The sequence below is a fragment of the Phalacrocorax aristotelis genome, chromosome 6 (assembly GCF_949628215.1).
Source record: "Phalacrocorax aristotelis chromosome 6, bGulAri2.1, whole genome shotgun sequence".
NCBI classification, from domain to species: domain Eukaryota; kingdom Metazoa; phylum Chordata; class Aves; order Suliformes; family Phalacrocoracidae; genus Phalacrocorax; species Phalacrocorax aristotelis.
The window spans coordinates 26,109,237-26,130,952 of record NC_134281.1 but is presented as its reverse complement, the minus strand read 5'-3'; the positions used below and the strand labels follow the sequence as shown (position 1 = coordinate 26,130,952).

Genomic DNA, 21,716 nt, shown 5'->3' with positions numbered 1-21,716 from the left:
GTATCCCCAAGTCTTTCTCCACAGGGCTGCTCTCAGTCCATTCATCCCCCAGCCTGTATTGATAGTGGGGATTCCCCTGACCCAGGCGCAGGACCTTGCACTTGTCCTTGTTGAATTTCATGACGTTCACATAGGCCCACTTCTCAAGCCTGTCAAGGTCCCTCTGGACGGCATCCCTTCCTTCTTTCAAATCAAGCGCACCACTCAGCTTGGTGTGATCTGGAAACTTGCTGAGGGTGCATTTAAGCCCACTGTCTATGTCACTGATAAAGATATTAAATAGTATTGGTCCCAGTATGGACCCTTGAGGGACACCACTCTAATGATTTCCATTTGGACGTTGAGGCATTGACTGCAACTCTTTGGACACAGCCACCCGGCCAATTCCTCACCCATCTACCAGTCAACCCATCAAACTCAGCTCTCTAGTTAGAGTTGAGAATGTTGTGGAGGACTGTATCAAAGGCTTTACAGAAATGCAGGCAGATGACATCCATTACTCTTCCTTTGTCAACTGAAGCAGTCAGTCCTTCGTAGAAGGTCACTACAGTAGTCACACATGATTTGCCCTTGGTGAAGCCACATTGGCTGTCTCTGATCACCTCACTGTGTTCTATATGTTTCAACATACCACCCAGAAGGTTCTATTCCATGATCTTACTGGCTACAGAGGTGAGGCTGACTTGTTAGTAGTTCCCAAGGTCCTCCATTTTACCCTCTTTAAAAATGTGTGTAATGCTTCCCTTTTCCCATCACTAGGGACTTTGCCTGACTGCCATGCCTTCTTCTGATATATGATGAAGAATGGGTTGGCTACTACATCAACCAATTGCCTCAGGACCCTAGAATGCATCCCATCAGGTTCCAGAGACTTACATGTGTTTGGCTTCCTCAGGTGGTCTCAGACCTGATCTTCTCCTATAATGGGAGGGACTTCATTTCCCCAGTCCCTGCCTTGAGGTTCAGGGGCTTGAGAGATGTGGGAAGAAAGACTGACATTGAAAACTGTGACCAAAAAAATTGAGTACTTCAGCCTTCTCTATATTGGTTATCACCAGCTGTCCTGTCTTATTTACTGGGAGTGGGGACGGGATACATTTTCTTTAATCCTCATTTTCTGGCCAGTGTACCTGTAGAAGCCCTTCTTATTATTCTTTGCATCCCCTGCTAAATTCAGCTCAAAAAATGCCTTAGCTTTCCTGACCAAATCTCTGCATATCTGGGCAGCATCCATATATTCTTCCCAGGATACATGTCCCTGGTTACACTGCCTGTTCATTTCCTTCTTACACTTCAGTTTGATCAGGAAGTCCTTATTGAGCCATGCTGATATCCTCCTGCCTTCCTTGCCTGATTTTTTAGATGTGGGAATCAAGAGCTCTTGTGCTCTAAGAATGTCCTTGAAGAACTGCCAGCCCTGTTCTGCTTCTTTGTCTGTGATGGCAGTTTTCCAGGGGGTCCCATCCACTAATTATTTAAACTGAAAATTTGGTCTTCTAAAATTCAGAGTTAATTTTTTTTTGTAGTTGTGCTGGTTTTGGCTGAGAAAGAGTTAGTTCTTTTCACAGTAGCACCTGTAGTAGTCAGGGACCTTTCCAGTTTCCCATGCTCTGCCTCATGGGCAAGAGGCTGGGAGGGGCGGGGCCACAGCCAAGACAGCTGACCTCAACTGGCCAATGGGATGTTCATTCCATACCATGTGACACCATGACCAGTATATTAATGGGGGCAGTTGGTGGTGGAGGGGAAGTAGTTGTGGCTTGGGGACTGGCATTGTTGGGTCAGCAGGTGGTGAGTAGCTGTGTCATGTGCTGTTTGTTTTGGTTGTTCTTTCCCCCTCCTGCCCTGGGTTTTGCACCTCTCTCATTGTTTTCCTTTCCTCTGCATTATTGTTGTTGTTATAATTTTAATTTAATTATTAGCTGTTCTTATCTCAACCCATGAGTGTTACCCTTCTGATTATCTTCCCCATCCTGCTGGTGGGGGAGTGAGCAAGCAGCTGTATGGGGCTGAGTTGCTGGCTAAACCACAACAGTAGTAGCTCATATAGTGCTATATTTTGTATTTATGACCAAAACAGTGTTGATAATATACCCATGTTTTAGCTGTTGCTGAATAGCTCTTGCAGTGTCAAGGCCTTTTCTGCTTCTCTCACTGCCCCTGCAGTGAGTAGGCCAGAGGTGCATAATAAGCTGGGAGGGGACACAGGTGGAACAACTGACCCCAACTGACCAAAAGGATATTCCATAACATAAGATGTCTTGCTCCATAGTAAATGCTAGGGAAGAGAAGGAGGAAATGGGAGACATTTGGGGTTGTGGTGTTTACCTTTCCAAGTAACTGTTAGGTATGAAGCCCTGCTTTTTTGGAAAGGCCTAAACATCTGCCTGCTGATGGGAAGTAGTGAATGAATTCCTTATTTTGCTTTGCTTGTGCATGCAGCCTTTGCTTTACCTATTAAACTGTCTTTATCTCAACCCATAAGTTTCTTCACTTTTACCCTTCTGATTCTTTCCCCATTCTGCTAATGGAGGAGTGAACAATTGGTTGTTTGGGGCTTAATTGCCTACTGGGGTTAAACCACAACACAAGGGTAGTCACTGCAGTTTGTCCCGGTGACCATGCCCTGTGGCACATCACCACTGTTCTTGAGCACATGTAGATGGCACTGTGGAATAATTACTGGGGGTGAAATTATTGAGGCTAATGTTATATCTGCATTTCATAAAAGTTAACTTCCAGGGTGAAATACAATTGGCATGCTGAAAATTGGTTCAGTGATAGTTCTCTAAGCAACACAACATGCAATCTTAGATGTTGGCAACACTGGGAGAGCTTGGTCTACTAGCTTTAAGAGACATAATTGGAGGAGGGAGTGGAGTGAAGACTCTACAGACAAACTCTTCCATGAATCACTGCAGGTCTGGGAGCTAGATGGAACCATGGAACCATGCCCTGGCCAGCACCCTACAATTGCAAAATCATGCCCTGTGGATGAACTTTTCTCATTATAACCTCATTATATACCAAAACACACACCTCTGTCCCAAAGTTGACCTCCAAGGTACAACCACTCCTCACTGAGCTTGCTCTCTGAATTTCTCTGAGTCTATACCTTTAAAGAAAAGCAAGGGATTTCTACACCAATCAGTAACAAAGGTCACTCAAGCTCCACCTAAACATAAAGTAGTATAAAATGGCCTCAAGAAAGAGGGATGTGAAGGAAGATATCACAGACTACTGGGATCAGTCAATGGGCTGAACCTCTCTTCCCCCCCCATAGGGACGCCTATTGGGCAAGACTCAAACACTTGGTTATATCAAGTGATTCCACAGGAAATTTAGAACAAGCTTGTTATTTTGTATTTCAGTGCTTCATACTTAAATGCACTGTCTGCAAAGCACATGCATCACTGGCAATCCAATAAGAACCTGTATTTTTGTTGCTTCAATAAACTGTACTTTTAGTGAATCTGGCCATGAGTCATTGAGCATGACTAGACTAACAGTGATCATACTGTTAGTGAATTGCCATTATGATAGTTCAGTATATTGAACATGACCAGGCTGATAGTACTGAATTGGGTATCACTCAGAATCTAAGCCCAGCTGCCCCCAGCCCCTGGACCACATGGCGGGTTATTTTCTGGGAAACTTCTTCACCTATTAACACAAAAGGCACTCAGCAGAATTTCTGGCCTCCTTCGGTACACAGACTGCTGTGTCTGTTGAATGCTGTCTCTCAGGGTGATAAGGTTTTCCTTTATATGTGCCTGGAATTTCCTATGTTGCAACTTGTGTCTGATGCTTCTCATCCTAAGTGCGTACCATTAGGTAGAAGAAGACAGGAAAAAATCAACCCTTCACTTTCCCTTCTTAAAAGGTGAAAAAAATCCAGCCTTCAACCTCTTCTTGTACATCACATACTTCAGATCCATAACCACCTTTGTGGCCCTCTGGTAGACTCATTCCAGGATGTCAGTGACTTCCTTGTTCTGGAGGGCCCCAGCCTGGACACAATACTGCAGATAAGGTCTCACAAGTGCAGAGTATAGTGGAAGAATCACTGCAAAGTTGTTTTCTACACATTGGCCCACAGCCTGTCTGGTTATGTGAATTCATTGCTTACATTTGCCCTTACTGAACTTCATTAATTTGCCCTTGTTGAATTCCATGAGATTCCTGTCAGTTCATCTGTCCAGGCTTTCAAGACCCTTTTGGACAGCTGTCATGTTCTCCTGAGCACTGACCTACCTCTCTAATTTGGTATTATGCATGAACTTTTTGAGGGTACATGCTATCCTGTCAACTGGATCAGTGGTAAGGATGTTGACCAGGGTTTTGCTAACTGTGGGATGCCAGTGGTGACTGGCCTTCATATGGGCCTTATACCACTGATGATAATGTTTTCAGCCTGCCAGTCCAGCCAATTTTCCACCCACCTCATAGTCCATTTATTCAGCCCATGCACCACCAATATGGCTATAAATATAATATAGAGGACCATCTCAAAGGCTACAGTCAAGGAAATAAATATGCAGTTTTCTGCTTATCCACAAAGACAGTCATGTCCTCATAGAAGGCAATCAGGTTGGTCAGGCATAATTTTTAATTGGATGGTTGATTCCCATCACCCTCCTGCCTTTCATGTGCTTGTAAACAGCTTCTAGGAAAATTTGCTCAATGACTATTGAGTTTAAAGTTGAGAATTAAGATTTGTATCTGGTTTACATATTTGCCTTCCTTATTAATGAAGGAACACATGGATCAAGTGACTGCATTCATTCCTATATCTGAATCAAGTAAGAAAATTTATTCCTCCACAGCAAAAGTCTTTCTTATTCATAACCATACAAAAGGAAGATGGAATCTGTAAGATCAGACTGAACTGTTCTCTGTATTAATGTTTCTTTAAGAGAACCTGAAACACTTTACCACTTTATGCTGGTTTTTGTTGGTTTTATTGTAGGGTTTTTCTTAATTTTCTTCTATTAATTCTTTTCCTCATTTGTAGGTCATTGTTTGTCAGTGCTATTGATTCTTTTTCCTCCACTGCTCCCAGAGGCTGGAGACCACCACACACACACTTTAAAAAATAATTACAGGTTTGCTATGTCCTGTAATCTTTGAAAAAGGAATATAAATATTAGTGGGTTACAAGAGAGTTGTCTAGAGCTCAGGTCAGAAAAGCTCTTCCTTTCTATCATGTTGCTGTTCTGTGTCACTGACTGAAGGTAATTTAGGATTAGATGGCAGACCAGTATGGGAGACATTGTGGTTGGTGTCTGCTACAGACCACCCCACAAAGAAGTACATGAAGCCTTCATCAGTAAGCTGAAAGAAGCCTGACACTTGCAGGACCTGGTCTTCATGGGGAACTTGACCCCAGTATCTGCCGTTCATATGCTCTACCATAGTCTGGTAGAGCAGTGGACTGAAGATGGTGGTGAAGTGGTCGTAAAACATTGTCACAAGAAGAAAGCATTGAGTAGAAGGAGTCCTCCAAAGAAAAACTGAGTTGCATAACCATTATAGGAAATGTCTTTGTGCTCTGACCAGGACTTTGGGGGTAACACTGCTGGCATAAGACATCTATGAAGGCAATATTACCAAAGAAGTACATAGGTGCATTGTGGAGTTGTGGATTGCTGACAATGACTCTGATCACTCCCATATTCCCCACCACAGCTGCAGTATAGATTACCAAGGTAAACACGAAAATGAGAACTTGCATGCAGGGGTGGTCCCAGGAAAACAAATTCGTCTGGGGAAGTGTAGTTCTCCACAGTGACCAGGTGTACAGCTGAATATCTGGAGAAGAGGAGAACTGAAAGTGTTACAGGCTGAAGGTGACACGCACAACTGTTCTAATTCCAACATAAGTGAGGGTGCAGAGACAAAAATAGATATGGAAAGCTGAGTTGATAACCTTCTAGCCCTGTACATCTGTATTTCTTGGAAAGGAGGACATCTAGAAGTGCTTGCCTAGAGAAACCTTGGGTCAGCAAGGCCCTATACTACCTTTAAACCAAAGTAAAAAAAGGATTCCTTAGCTGTGGCCCCTCTTCCTCTTAATAAGAGGGTATAGCAAAATCTGCTTCTCTTTTGATCAAAGCATAGTGGAGGGTTTTTTTGAGCAGAATGCGCTGTTTGCTCACATTTACCTCCCTTCACATCAAAGAAGGAATTAACTATGCCCAAACATTTTAGCTATCCTGATCACCTAAGAAAAACACCTCCAGGATGTGTTGGGTTTGAACTGGATCATCTCCAGATATCCCTTCCAACTTCAATTTAAAGAGAGGCATTGGAGAGATGGAAAAATAGCTTGTAGAAGCCCACTTGAAAACGCTCATTTTACCTTTTAAATAGGTGGAGGAAGCAGTGCGCTAGATCCTTTACTAATGCAAGATGATTTTTGCTGCTAAAATTGGACATCACAATTCCCTTTGTCCCCTTGGATAGGACAAGGTCCTTCGCACTGTCATTACAGGGAAGTGTGGTGGGTTGACCCTGGCTGGACAACAGATGTCCACCAAAGCCAGTCTATCAGTTCCTCTCCTCAGCTGGACAGGGGGGAGAGAATATAACTAAAAGCTCATGGGTTGAGATAATAAGGACAGAGAGAGATCATTCGCCAATTACCATCACAGGCAAAACAGACTCCATTGGAGAAAATTAATTCAATTAATTGCCAATCAAATCAGAGTAGGATAATGAGAAATAAAACAATCTTAAAAACACCTTCCCCCAACCCCTCCCTTCTTCCTGGGTTTAACTTTGTTCCCGGTTTTCTCTACCTCTTCCCCTTCAAAGTCTATATCTGGAAGAGTCAAATTCTCTTGTGCTGCAATTTTTTATCAGATTCTAAGTTTAGACAGACAGACCCAAAGAGTGAAAGACAGATATCTAGTTAGAGAATTGGATGAGTTGTGTTTAGGTGTGAGTGTGAGAGAGAGAGAGATGTAGAGAGATGAATTTTAAACACAGGGAGATGATCCAAGATGATATTTTTACTGCAGTAAAAGCTAATCTAAGGTGATGTCTTTTAAGTGGAGGTTGCACATTAAGCAACACAGCATAACTAACCTGAGCTTCCAGAATGAGTGAATATGAACTTCCTGAAACTTCCTTTGAGAACATAAATCCCTGATTCAATACAGCTCAAGAATCTACTGAATAATTACCCCAGAAGTTGGATCAAAGCAGTGCTACAAAGCCGTGAATGTTCTGGGGTGGAGCATGGAGACATGGGGTCTTTAAAGCTGATGTCTGTCAGAAAGTTCTTTTCAACAGACTGATCTACCATCATCACAGGAGAGAAGCAGGTACATAACTGAGCATGAATTATATGATCTTCTGTAGAAGCCATTTTACCATAAAATGAATTACCCTCAAGGAGTGCTCATTTCATATTTTAGATAACAAAACAAGACCTCCGTTTCAGATAAGGATGTTCACATTGCAAACCACTCAGACTGGTGAATACCCCCACTAGCCCCATGTCAATATATATGTCAGACACAAGTCAAGTGACCCAAATAATTGTTCAGTTCCTGTGCTCCCACCTACAGTTTTTCTTTCCCTTTCACTCTTTCCTTGTCTTCTTTTCTGTCCATTAGAGTGCAATTTCTCAATACACTGTCTGTCCAGTTACTGAATTGCTTCTTTTTGTGTATTGATTTGCTTGCTTTGTGAAGGGAACAATTCCACTTAAAAATAAATAAACCAAAACAAATAAATATAGAAACATTTCAAGAAATGTTTCCCAGGGATACAATTTTCAGGAACGTCTTGGAGAATTCTGTCTCTGCTTTTAACTGAAAAGGACTCCCAGCTGTGAAAGACTCTACTAAGACAGTATAATAATGAAAAATAAAAATACTAAAAAGTAAGCAGAGACAGCATTCTATTACTCCAACATACATGACAGAAAGTTAGAACTGTGCAGAATCCATGGAAAATGCCTTAAGCAATTGACTCCAGAGGCATGTCATCCATCCCTTCACTGGGCACATCTGTGTGAGAGGAAGGAAAAGGTAAGAACTTAGAATCACAGAATTGTAGAGGTTGGAAGACCCTTAAGATCATCGAGTCCAACCACTAGCCTATCACTGCCGAGTCCACCACTAAACCATATCCTCAAGCACCACATCTACCCTTTTAAATACCTCCAGGATGGACTCAACCACCTCCTTGGGCAGCCTGTTCCAATGCCTGACAACCCTTTCAGTGGAGAAGTTTTTTCTAATATCCAACCTAAACTTCCCCTGGTGCAGCTTGAGGCCATGTCTTCTCATCCCATTGCTTGTTACCTGGGAGAAGAGACCAACCCCTGCCTCGCTACTACCTCCTTTCAGGTAGTTGTAGAGAGCAATAAGGTCTCCCCTCAGCCTCCTCGTCTCCAAACTAAACAACCCCAGCTCCCTCAGCCGCTCCTCATAAGACTTGTTCTCTAGACCCTTCACCAACTTTGTTGCCCTTCTTTGGACACACTCCAGCACCTCAATGTCCTTCTTGTAGTGAGGGGCCCAAAACTCAATACAGTACTTGAGATGCGGCCTCACCAGTGCCGAGTACAAGGGCATGATCACTTCCCTACTCCTGCTGGCCACACTATTCCTGATACAAGCCAGGATGATGTTGGCCTTCTTGCCCACCTGGGCACACTGCTGGCTCATGTTCAGGTGGCTGTCAACCAGCACCCCTAGGTCCTTCTCTGCTGGGCAGCTTTCCAGCCACTCTTCCCCAAGCCTGTAGCGTTGCATGGGGTTGTTGTGACCCAAGTGCAGTACCCAGCACTTAGCCTTGTTGAATCTCATACCGTTGGCTCCGGCCATCTATCCAGCCTGTCCAGGTCCCTCTGTAGGGCCTTCCTGCCCTCCAGCAGAGCGACACTCCCACCCAGCTTGGTCTCACCTGCAAACTTACTGAGGGTGCACTCAATCCCCTCATCCAGATCATCAATGAAGATATTGAACAGGACCAGCCCCAACACTGAGCTCTGGGGAACACCACTCATGACTGGCCACCAACCAGATTTGACTCCATTCACCACCACTCTCTGGGCTCAGCCATCCAGCCAGTTTTTAACCCAGTGCAGAGTGCACTTGTCCAAGCCGTGAGCAGCCAGCTTCTCCAGGAGAATGCTGTGGGAGACAGTGTCAAAGGCCTTACTAAAGTCCAAGTAGACAATGTCCACAGCCTTCCCCTCATCCACTAAGCAGGTCACCTTATCATAGAAGGAGACCATGTTAGTGAGGCAGGACCTCCCTTTCATAAACCCATGCTGGCTGAGCCCAATCCCCTGGTTGTCCTACATGTGCTGAGTAATGGCATTCAAGATGAACTGCTTCATGACCTTTTCAGGCACCAAGGTCAGGCTGACAGGCCTGTAGTTCCCTGGATCCTCCTTCTGACCCTTCTTGTAGGGGGGCATCACATTCATGAGTTTCCAGTCATCTGTGACCTCCCCGGTTGACCATGACTGCTGATAAATGATGGAGAGCGCTTGGCGAGCTCCTCTGCCAGCTCCCTCAGTATCCTTGGGTGGATCCCATCTGGTCCCAGTCTTGGCACTGGGAGTCTAGGGGAAGACAGGATTTTTGCTGAGCAGGTAGTGCAATAGAGTTGTTGCCTAAGCACGTCTTCTCTTTCTTTGGAAATAATTTTCTCTCCATATAATTATTACTGCTGGCCTACTTGAAAAGCTCTAGTATCTACACCTTTGTCCTGTAGCAAGAAGTGTTATTTCTACTACCTGTGCTTGCAACTAAAATGCAAGAATTCCTTGGAGAAATTGACAGTTTGCCTCTGGGGGAGAAAATAGACTTGTTCCTTAAAGATGTTCTCTCAGGGAAGTACCTACACAGGGAACACATGATCATGGTGTCTGCAAAGGCTTGCATTGAAATGCAGGAAGTAAAGGATGAGATTAGGCTGGAGGACTGAAACTGTATCAAAGCTTCAGTCATTCCTGCAGCAATGTAGGATCTGCCTAGCACATCTTACTTTGAGTGGCATGGAAGTCATGAGCAGCCTCATGTGACGTCCAGAAGGTTATCACAGGTTAAATCCTTCACAAGGACATGGTTCTCTCCTGAGTGCTGCAGCTGCACAGACATCCTTGCTGCGGACTGATAATTGGGGGTGGGTGACTGAGGGGAGGGAATTACATTGGTCTAGCTGACAGAAAGAGATATTTGACAATAAGGCATCTAACTTAACAAATCTAAGGATGGGACTTACTCCAGTCACCTAGGTGTAGGTTTTCAGTCATCTTTCAAGTATCTTGAATATCTTATCAGGTCTCCATCTGTCATTGCATAAAGGTACAAGTCTCCTATCAGTCCTGTTTCAAATCTATATTTCAAATCTATGCCATACTGATGTCCCATGTTCCCTAAGGCATGCCAAAGTGAATGTGGCATCTCTGTGTGGAAGCTGTTCTGAGCACCTACCCTGTCAGGTCTAGTCCATACGGTCAGTTGAATGCTGCAAGAAATTTACCAGCCTATAAGCTCTTCTTCAAGGTGAGCTGAATATTTACCTTTACTTCATTGACATAAATTAGATCTCTATTATTTGAAATTACTCTCTTGATGTTTGTATAGCATGTAGATAACTACATTTCTTTTTTCTTATTTCAGGTGTCTTAATTTTATACCAACTTACTCTCCATTTTTAAAATGTTAGTTTTCTAGATTAAGCTCATAATTGAGCTCCTTTTAACAGACAATGAAAAGGACAATGATCAAAGGACTTGAGAACCTGTCCCCTGAGGAAAGACTGAAGGAGTTAGGTCTTTTCCCCCTGGAGAAGAGAAGGCTCAGGGTGGACCGCGTCACGGTATTTAAAAGGCAACAGAGGATGGAGGCTCTCTCTTCACAAGGAGTCACATGGAGAAGACAAGGGCAATGGACACAAGTGCACTGGGAGAGATTTTATCTTGACATAAGAAATAAATTCATTTACAGTAAGAACAATCATTCACTGGAACAACCTTCCCAGGGATGTGGTAGAGTCCCCATTGCTGGAGGTTTTCAAGGTGCAGTTGGTCAGGGTGCTAGATAGCTCATCTGAGCTCCCTTTCCCATGAAAGTTTGGACCAGATCTTTCAAGGTCCCTTCCAGCTTGGGCTATTCTATGAGTCTAAAAATACCTTCACAGGAGAATTCAACCCATCAGAAAAGCTGACTCTTTAAATTATGTGCTACATATGTATTACTGGCCTTGCATTTGTCTTTTAAATGTTAGTGAAAGCTGTACAGTTACATTAGAAAAGTAACTGTACTAAACTGTACTAAAAAAAAAGAAAAATGAACATAAATCATACACTTCTACTTCAGGCATTTTTAGTAAGTCGTTGAATTTATAGAGGCTGAAGTTCCCCCTCACTGTTTTGACTGAACTCAGAGCTTTGAAATGGTTTTCTTTCATTCCCTAATTTCTCATATTTTGGTTCCTTCATGACAAAAATATCACTATAATGCATTTGCACGGGAATGGTATCTAAAGGCAAGATGAATCCTGTGCCTACCCCTCCTGGCCTTGGCAAACTCTAGAGTAATATCTGAGTTTTAATTTTCTAAAGAAAGTTCTAAATAGGGGCTATGAGAGTATCTTGAAAGTAAGTTCTGGTCAGCATTATAAGGTTTATATCTTCAGGTTTGATGAAAGAAATGTCCTCTGGAGTCTAGCAACTGTTTCCAGATACTTTTTACAATTAAGTGACTCACTCTTACGAGAAACTGTCTCTCTCCATTCACTGTGAAAAGGGTTCTAATGGTGAGGTGAGATTCATATATAATTTAGATAACTAGAGGTAGAGCAACAGTTTCATGACCACATAGAAGGAACCTGCTTTTGCCAAGCAGGCTTCTGACAGATCAAAAGGTGAAGGCCTTCTGAGTCTTAGTGGAATAATCTGTGAAGTTTCTTTGATACATGACTCCTCTTTTTTAGATAAGTCTCCCTGGTTCATATAACTGTAATATGCATCAGGTTAAACTTCATCATTTAACTGCACCAAATCCCCTTTAGAAGTTTTAACGGTCCTGTTCTTCTGACATTTCAATATATATATTACTCAGCTAAGATCCTACCTCCTCATCAGCATCCTTCTCCTTCACAGCACTGTGATTTGAAATGGATTAGATACTGTTGAACGCTGTTCAGTTTAGACCAACAGCTTACTATTTGACTGAGGATGAGCCAAAAATGAGATTTCTGAAAATACCAACTTCATATGTTTGACTGAAGTAGCATTGAGGATTTGTGTGTACAGGCTCTACCTGTATTATTAAATTAAACAACATCAGGAGTGTTTCTGGCACCTAAGTCAAATGTCATTAAATGTGTATACCACTTAAAGTTATTAACTACCAAAGGTAGTGATAACTAGAAAGGACCCCTGGCTGAAGCTTGTCTATAGCAGGGGGAGGCAACTAGCTTGCTATAAAATACTATCATTCAGGTGCAGAGACCTCCATTGTACCTGAGCATGGATATCTGAAAGTGGAGCTGCATTCCATTCCAATGTCTTAAATACACAGTTTACAGATGTTTTCTGTTGGCTTAGATCCCTTGGAAGGCTAGTGGGCACTGAAGTTACAATAGTGGCCAGTGGAAAACGCTCATAGAAATACCCATGGTACACAGTCTACACAGTGGGATATTCCTCAGGTATTTTCTACATCAATTTACGATGGTTCTGTATGCATGGGAATATAGGCATCAGTATTTGTGTTTATAGTATAGATTCCTTTTATATCAAAAGAAAGAAAGAGGTAACTATGGATTCATTTAGTGACTTGTTTATTTTAAAATGGTGTTATTTCTTTTGAGTAGGAAGTGAACAAATAATTAATTTAAAGAATTACTTTCTCTGAAAGGTCATTTCTGATTTTTAGTCAGCCTGACATTTATCTTATGTTGCAATATAATGAGAACTGAGCATTCTGGCAGGATAGTGCTTACATGATAACTCAAGAGGTCATGTTTCAGAATCTGAATGCAAAAGTTTCAAGTTGGTATTTTTTGAAATGTGCATTTTTTTACCAGAATTTTGAACCACTGCAAGCAGATGTAAAGTTGAACTTGAACATATTATCGTCATACTATATCAGATTGTGTTGTTACAAGCTTATCACAGAGAAATAGCTCCTGTTACAAACACTCATGCAAGCATGCACATAAACACACAGAACCAGAATTCACCTATATATTACTTTTTTGTTGTTGTTGTTAGAGAGAACTTCAGACACAAAATTTCAGTTGCCCATCAATGCTTGATGGTTGGAACTCAAATTTCAGTGGTTCCACTCATTTCTAAGATAAGTGATTAAAAGCAAAATTGATAAAAATAGTTCAAAAAATTAGGAGTCCAGGACAAATAAATCATTCAGTTCACTTTTGATCGACCTAATTTATCTTTGGATGTTTACAGTGAGAATGTCTCCACCTGAACTGTCTGTGTTCCAGTGCATAAAATAAGGCACTGCCAAAGTCCGAGTTTTATGTCCCATTTTAGATATCTAATACACAGTTTGATTAATTATGGCTTTAAAATGCTTGTGCCTTTTGAATGGTTATAAAAGGACTATATTGCAGTTCAGAGGGATTGTAAATGTCCAAATCTGGTTAAATGAATCCACACCGTCATCTGATCTAATTTTCCTAGATTTCTTTTATACGTCCTGCTTTCTTCCATTACCCTGACCATCTATAATCACAAAGGACTCTTGAAAGCAAGCCCTGATGTCCCTTGATGTCCCTTGTTCTACATTCTAAGTATCTGTCTGTAGCAAATTGGACACTCTGGTCATTCTCATCCTTAGTAAAGGTACTAAAAAAAGCCTATCCTTTTTAACTGTTTTTTTTTTCAGAAACCCTTTTACTTGTTTTGGAGGGTATAGATGAAAGATGAAAGGGTTTAGCATAGGAATAATAATAATATAGAGGATAGAGATGGTATTGTTTTTGTCAGGTGAAGTTGTGGCCCCAGGCTGAGCATACATGAAGAAAACAGTCCCAAAGAACAAGCTGATGGTCAGCATGTGAGAAGAGCAAGTGAAGGCCTTGAGCCTGCTCTCAGCTGAAACCATTTGGACAATAGTGGTAATTATATAAGCGTAGGAGATAAAAAACACAAAGGCAGTGCCCACAATAATTGATCCACATAGAGACAGCATTACTATTTCATTGACAAGTGTGTCTGAGCAGGAGGCATGCATCACTGCAGGAACATCACAGAAGTAGTAGTTTATTTCTTTGGGCCCAAAAAAGGACAAACTGAATGTAAAGCCTGTCTGGGTGGTGCAATTGATGCAGCCTGACAGATAAGAACCCACCACCATGAAAACACAAAATCTTTTATTCATTATGATTTTGTACAGCAGTGGATTGCAGATGGCAATGAAGCAATCATAAGCCATCACAGCAAGGAAGAAGGCTTCTGTTGTGCCAAAGAGAGAGAAGAACATCTGAGATGCACAGCCATTGTAGGAAAATATACTTCTGCACAGTGACAATGTCAGTGCTGCTTTAGGAGTGATGATAGAGGAATAGCAGATGTCCAAGAATGACAAACTCTCTAAGAAAAAGTACATGGGAGTGTGCAGCTTGGAGTCCATTCTAATGGTGAGGATCATGCAAGCATTTCCTACCACAGTGACAGCACAGATTGTTGAGAACAGAGAGAAGGGGTTGAGATCCTGGATGAGATTTGAACCCAACCAAAATGAAGTCAGTTACCTTGGTGTGGTTTTCCATGTTTCCTTAGAGATGATGTTCAAATGAGAAATTAGGATGCAGTGGACTTCAGACAGTTGCCTGGAGAAGCAATTAGAAGAATAAGATGTATGAAATATAAGAAATATGAAAAAGAGACAGATGGAAAGCAATAGCAAATGGATTCATCTATCGTATCTGAACATTTTTCTAATATATTCATTTGCAGATGAATCAATTACCCTGTTATACTCTCTTCAGTGTAAAGAAAAAATCTGCGTGCAGCTCATCCAATCTAGTTTAAAGGCCACTTTACAATCAATCAAGAAACAAGCATTTAATTCTAAAGTTAGTCTAAACAACTATTTCAGACATAACTGGGCAGAAAAATCTCACCCTAACATTGCAGTTAACCCACAAAAGACTGCCCACTCCTCAACAAAAGAACAATTTAATATGCTTCTTTAGTTGATGCAAAACAATTTAAAAGTATTTGAGCCAAGAAACGCATGAAAAACAAAGCGTGGAAATTGCAAAAAAAGAAAAAAAAAGCCTGTTATTATTTCTCCTTTATGGGAGAAACAGAGTTTTTTTCTTTTTTAAAAGTACTTGAATAAAAACCCTCAAATATTGAGATTTTCTCTATTAAAATGTTACTTCACACAGGATGTTCAGAATAATATTAATTCATAGAAATTTTCAAGCGACTCCTTTTCAGTTACGTTTAGTAATTTTGTTTTCATAAGTTAGGTGTCCTCTCACCTAGGCTTGGATATATACAGTGAGTTGATGCTTATATTAGAACTAATAATTTAGATTACCTTTATATGTAGTGGGTAGAAATAAACACTCTCACTTTAGAATATTTACCACAGAAGGTAAGAATCATGTTCTAGGATTTTCTGTTTCTCTCCATTGACCAAAGGGAAGTCCAGCTCAGTCACAGATATCTATTCTGTATGTATAAACATGTATATAGATGTATAAAGCTGAGTGATATGAATCCCCATCCAGTTACTGTTTTGGTTTTTTTTTTTTCTCTGTTGTCATTTCAATTAGATACATTATCATAACTCTTATGTACCTAATCTTTTTAAAACACTGGATTAATTTTTAATACATTATGTCAGCCACCTTGTTATAATCCTTGAAAAGCACTCTCAGCTCTGGGTACCCTCAAAAGCCCTATTTACTACTTCTCTGGGGTTTTTTTGTTCATGTATCTTAGAAAAGGAAGTAGCTTTGGAGAAAGAACTCTTTGCATAACGTTGCTCATCAAATATTTTGGGTAGTTTCTTTTGGGATTTTTGTGTACAGAGAACCTAAGATTAGACGGTCAAGGTTAAGCATCCAGTCTAAGCCTATTGTCTATACCCTTCTGTACTGTTAAATTTTCCTCTATTGTCAAAAGAGAGAAATAATTGCATCCACACTGTGATTCTTCTAGTCCTTACATACCTGTTTAAAACATGGGGGGAAAACAGTCCCTTAGAGGTATCTATCTTTATTAGAAAAGGAATCAAGATAGCAAGAAAATCAGAAGAAAAAAGAGATACCTTTATCCATAATAATATAAAGGAAAATGTCAAAATTGTATGTCAGTATGGTCAACCACTTCATGAATATGTAGTCTGGCCTGACCTAATTGTCCTTTGTTTTAAACCTTTATTTTTATTCTGGTTTTATATGTAACCATCAACGACTTAAATGTAACTTATGAAAAAAGTTCATAATAATAAAACATACTTTCAATTGAAAGGTATCCTATATCCTATTAAAAATAATTTTGTTGAAATAACAATTACTACTGCTTTAAGTAAGAGCTTTTTTAAACAAGCTAATGAAACCTAAGGTAAGAATGAAGCTGCTGGAGATGCTTTTATAGCGACTTTAGGAAGATTTTTAATTCACCTGAGATCTGAAGAAGTTTCTGGAATTGTCTGTCTCATTGTTGATCAAACAGGAAGTCTAGGATGACTAATGTAGATCCATTAAATACTGGCTTATTGTTAACGGGATTACTTTCCAGAAGAACTAACTGCATTCATAAACTCTGTTTAAGTGCTATGGAAGCAGAATAAAGACACAACTATTTTTAATCCAGATCTACCATTAAACTTAGCAAAGCAAAGCTCAGACTTCACAAACCACTATACACATACCTTCTAATATCATGATTAAAACCACGTCTGTTTTTTGGAATTCAGATTTCTTGAACATATTTCCAAAAACATAGAGCATTTTTTCTACTCAACTGATTTTTCTTTAGTCTCTTGGCAATAGATAGATCACTGGCCTTTCTTTTTGCTGGTTGTGAGGGCTTTCTTCTTAGTATGTTGCTCATATATACCTTAATAGGTTTGCATAAAACAACTCGGGATGCAGCTTCTAGAGTCTTAGATCCTCACAGCAGACATCTGACCTCAAATGAGATGTTTTTCCCTTGTGCCATTTGTCTTTGCCTGCAAAAGAAGAGAAACCAAGAAGAAAACCCAAACAATAAAGTGTAATGCTGCTTCTGTATGTCTTTTATCCCTACTTTTTTCACTGTTTCTTACACAGAACTCTTCCTGCCCCTTTTAGATTTCTTTCCAATGAGCAAAACACTGTGGACCCAACTAAAACCCAATTAGCCATTATAATCTGCTTCCTTCCAGAATACCAAAATAGAACAAACACCAGTGCCTTTTTCCCAACAAGTGTGCTTCCCTTCCCTAAACAAAAACAAGTTTTCACTAAATGTGTTCTCTTCTCTGACTGGCAGAGAGACAGTTACTCACCTCCTAAAACTTAGACATGTGATTCAGATGGCTGAAAATGAGGGTCCAGCCTCTAAGAGAAAACTGGCCTGGATTCCAGCAAACACTCCAGAATGAAAAAAGCATCTCACAGCTCCTATGTGAGATCTCAGACACCCTAGGACATGCGATTGTTTTTCAACAAGCAAACTTGCATTATTTTCAGCACAGGAACATCACATTTAGTTACAGTAGACTATAATAAATTCTATTTGTTTTGAAGGGTGGTCTTAAATCTACATGCAATAGTTACCTTCCTTCTTGATATAAAAGCTTCCCAAATATTGTGACTCATGAGCGATCAATATGTTCTACAACCAGCCTATTTTACTTTTGCATATGTTCTTATCAGCTCTCAGAGGCAAATGATGAGAGAGTTGGTAAGGTTCCTAAGAGCTACAGTTGGACTCCTGGTCTTGTTTACATTAGTTGTGGGAGGTGATTTTTTTACAATACTCTAAAGGCACCTAACCTTGAATTTTAAAAAGTGTTCACTAGGAAAGCTTCCAGAAATAAACTTTTAGATGCAAGACAGAACTTGCATTCTCAGAAGGTTTGTGTTTCTGTAATACTTGGCTGTGTTCTGTCCTTCCCTAAGTACACTTAAGGACCCATGTTGACTAGGTAATCCATTATTTGTTTCATATTGTCTAACTACATCATTATTAGTGGATATAAAAAAACCAGAAAAATTGGGTGATAATCTTCTTCACAGTGTATTTGAAGGATTTTCTTGACATAGTTTCAAAGCAATCACCTTCACATCAATGCTTTAAAACCAAGTTACGCACCTTGCAAAATCTATTATTTCAATGGAAAGCTCACTAAGGAGTACTGAAATGCTACGGTTTTCACTTTATATATGAAAAACTGAAATAAGGGGAGAAATAGATTAGGTGATGATTGGTGTAGAAATGCTTTATTTTAATATACTGTAATAAGGATAAAAGTGGGCTTGATATTGTACTGATTTTGCCTGAGATAGAGTTAAATTTCTTCATAGTAGCTTGTATGGGGCTATATTTTGGATTTGTGATGAAAATAGTGTTGATAATACACCAATGTTTTAGTTATTGCTGAACAGTGCTTGCACAGCATCAATGTCTTTTCTGCTTCTCACGCTGCCCCTGCACTGAGTAGGCTGGGAGTGGGCAAGAAGTTGGGAGGGGACACAGCTGGGACAGCTGACTCCAACTGACCTAAGTTTTGGAGGAATCTGTGCTTATATATCTAATTATCTCTGTGGCTCTTGATATGAAATGTAAAACTAAAGACCTACTGGATTTGTTTGTTTGGCACCTTTCCCATGCCATGGTTCATAATGTGTATTCATATTGTATCAATTACCTATTTCTCATAGCAGATTTTCTGCTAATATCTGGAATACAGCCAGGACCTTACATTTCTAATGATAGCTTCCCAGTATGGTTAACCTAAAGCCGTTCTTGACACCTCTCCTTAAAACTGTGCTCAAGACCTCAAAAAGTCTTGTATGGATCAGTTGTATCCATGGCAATGATATACACAGACCAAGTTCTTCCAGCAAATATCTTAAGGCTTCCTCCCTGGAAAGCTAGATGTTTCATTAACTGCAAAATCTGAAAAGGCTGTTTGCTTATACAGAGAATAGAATATCAGAAACTATAGTCTCAGTTATAACTCAAACCAATATTTAACACGTAGATGTGCACTCAGCTGATAGCTTTTATCTTTTTTACATGTTTGTTACAGAGTATTAAACATCTTGAATCACTGTGATATTCTGAGCATGGAGTAGGTTTCTTACAGGTACCTTTTTACCTAGAGAGACTTCTAACTGATACTCAGATTTTTCTCACAGATAATCAGTATTTAACTCAGATGCATCAGCTGTGTCTCTAGACCCCTTCATATTCAATGGGAAGACTTGGACTGCAGTTTGTGAGTCAGAGTTTAGGGCCACAATTCCTGCTGGAATACTGTTGGTTCCAAGGCTCATGCAGCCTGAAGGAAATATTGAAGTGATCTATCCTGCCAATTGTGTCTAAATTTCTTCTTGGAGTGAATTATTTGGTGTGCCTTGGGTACAATAAGGTTATTCAGGGTACCAGAGCCCTGGTGTGAACCAGAGGCTAAATCCAAATGACACTGTAATTATACCACAGCATGAGGTACTCGCATTATACTCCCTCTATTGCTACATTAGAAAAGTTATCTCCTTCAGTGGATGTTTCATTTTTTCCTAAATCAGGAATCTAAGAAAGTTAAGATTACTCATCCATTTCCACTGCCTATTTCTTTCCAGGGACAGCAACAGACTCTCAGGGTAAACAAATCAGATGTAAATATCTACATCTTACATGCCTTTTACAATCCCACCCAGTGTTTTCTGGACCTAGTAATCTATATGGGAAAAACAAAATCTGGAGTTCAGTTTCAAGCATTGCCAAACCTTCTCTTTAAAACTGAAGCAGTCATTCAGCTGAAGACTTCTAAGAAAAGTAGGTGGCATAGAATTGTAGCGGAAAACAAACAAGCAAAAAAACCCTCCCAACCCAAAACCATAGTATATACATAGATCAAACTTAGATCAAGGTTTAGTTCAATAAATATGGTTACCAGGTGCATGAATAGGAAAGTTTCACTTCGGCATAGATTAAAGTCTGCACCTCTTGACTTTAGTTCATCAGCACTGCAGATTGATCTTCATGAACAAAGCCCCTTCTTAGGTGTGTCTTGTGCAAGTAAAGGTCTTCCTCAGGGCAAACCTGACTTCTTTGTTTCTAAGACAATATATAAGAGGATTCAGAAGTGGCACAACTACCGTGTACAAGACTGATACCAACTTGTTAGCACTGTAGGTATACATGACCTTAGGGTGGGCATAAGTGAAAAGAGTGGTGCCATAGAACAATATCACTACAGTCAAGTGGGAGCTGCAGGTGGAAAAGGCCTTTTGCCTCCCCTGAGAAGAAGGGATCTTCAGCACGGTGAATATGATGCAAATATAAGAGGTGACCACAGTACACAGAGGCACCATGATGACAATCAGAGCCAAGATGAAGTCCACTAGCTCAGCTGAAGAGGAATCGCTGCAGGAGATATTCAGTAGGGGTGATATATCACAGAAATAGTGATTGATTTTGTCTACATCACAGAATGAGAGCTGGGCTATAAAGGTCAGCTTGATTGAAGAAGTGATCAAACCACACATCCAACAGCCAGCTGTCAGTTGAGCACAGAACTGATGATTCATGATGAGTGAATACTGGAGAGGTTTGCATATGGCCAAGAAACGGTCATAGGCCATAACTGCTAACAGAATGTACTCAGTACAAACAAAAGTCACAAAGAAATACAACTGTGTCATGCACCCCTGGAATGAGATATGCTTGTCTTGAGAGAGGAAATCTATGAGCATCTTTGGCTCAATAACAGAAACATACCAGATCTCTAAGACAGACAGATTTCCTAGGAAGAAATACATGGGTTTTTGCAGAGTGTGGTTATTTCGGATGATGAGAATGATAAGGAAGTTTTCCAACACAGTTAATAAATAAGCCAGAAGTAAAGCAGAGAAGAGGAGCAGTTGCAGTTCAGCAGTGGTGGGAAAACCCAGGAAAATGAAATACATGACATTGGTTTCATTCCTCCCACCCATTCTGTAGCAGAAAAATGAACCTTAGCAACCTGCAATAAATTAATACAATGAAACCTAACCAGACAGGCTTAAATTCATAGCAATATGTTACACCATCACTTAAGACACTGTAAAAGTTCAGGTGCTTTGTTGCTGGGTTTCTAGAAATTAATTGTGTGAAATTAATCTACTCAATTAAAAATTTTTCACTGCCAAAATGGAAGCTTGCTTTTTCCTTTATATTTCGTGTGATAAATAGGCACTACCAGGCCTATCTCATCTAAGACACAGTCCTAAAATAAGCCAGATGAATCATGCTGTCATATTGTCCATCCAGTATAAAGAAATGTTAAGTTATGAGCTTATAGAAAGACATTTACATTGCTGATGTTTTAGTTTCTACATCTATAAATTTCTAAAGTTATAGCATGTATATCACATGAACTGTGAGGGAAATGCAAAGTACCAGAAGGATATATAAAATTTCATTTTTAAAACCTCCAAACACATCTAAAAGACCCCATTAGAGGTTTCTATGGCTAGCTTTTAAGACACTTATATTTACATAA

The 21,716-nt window shown here is 40.2% G+C and overlaps 2 protein-coding genes across 2 annotated transcripts; both read right to left on the bottom strand.

Annotated features, from left to right (window-relative positions):
* Nucleotides 1-10,040: 10,040 nt before the first annotated feature.
* Nucleotides 10,041-14,772, bottom strand: LOC142058323 (olfactory receptor OR9H1-like). Its single transcript, XM_075095470.1, is given in 3 exon segments — nt 10,041-10,157; nt 13,899-14,703; nt 14,705-14,772. Coding segments are annotated over 3 exon segments (990 nt in total).
* A 5,460-nt stretch (nt 14,773-20,232) lies between these two features.
* LOC142058322 (olfactory receptor 6Y1-like) lies at nt 20,233-21,168 on the bottom strand. The gene has a single exon (XM_075095469.1). The coding sequence runs from the start codon at nt 21,166-21,168 to the stop codon at nt 20,233-20,235; it is 936 nt and encodes a 311-aa protein (XP_074951570.1).
* Between the last annotated feature and the right edge of the window lie 548 nt (nt 21,169-21,716).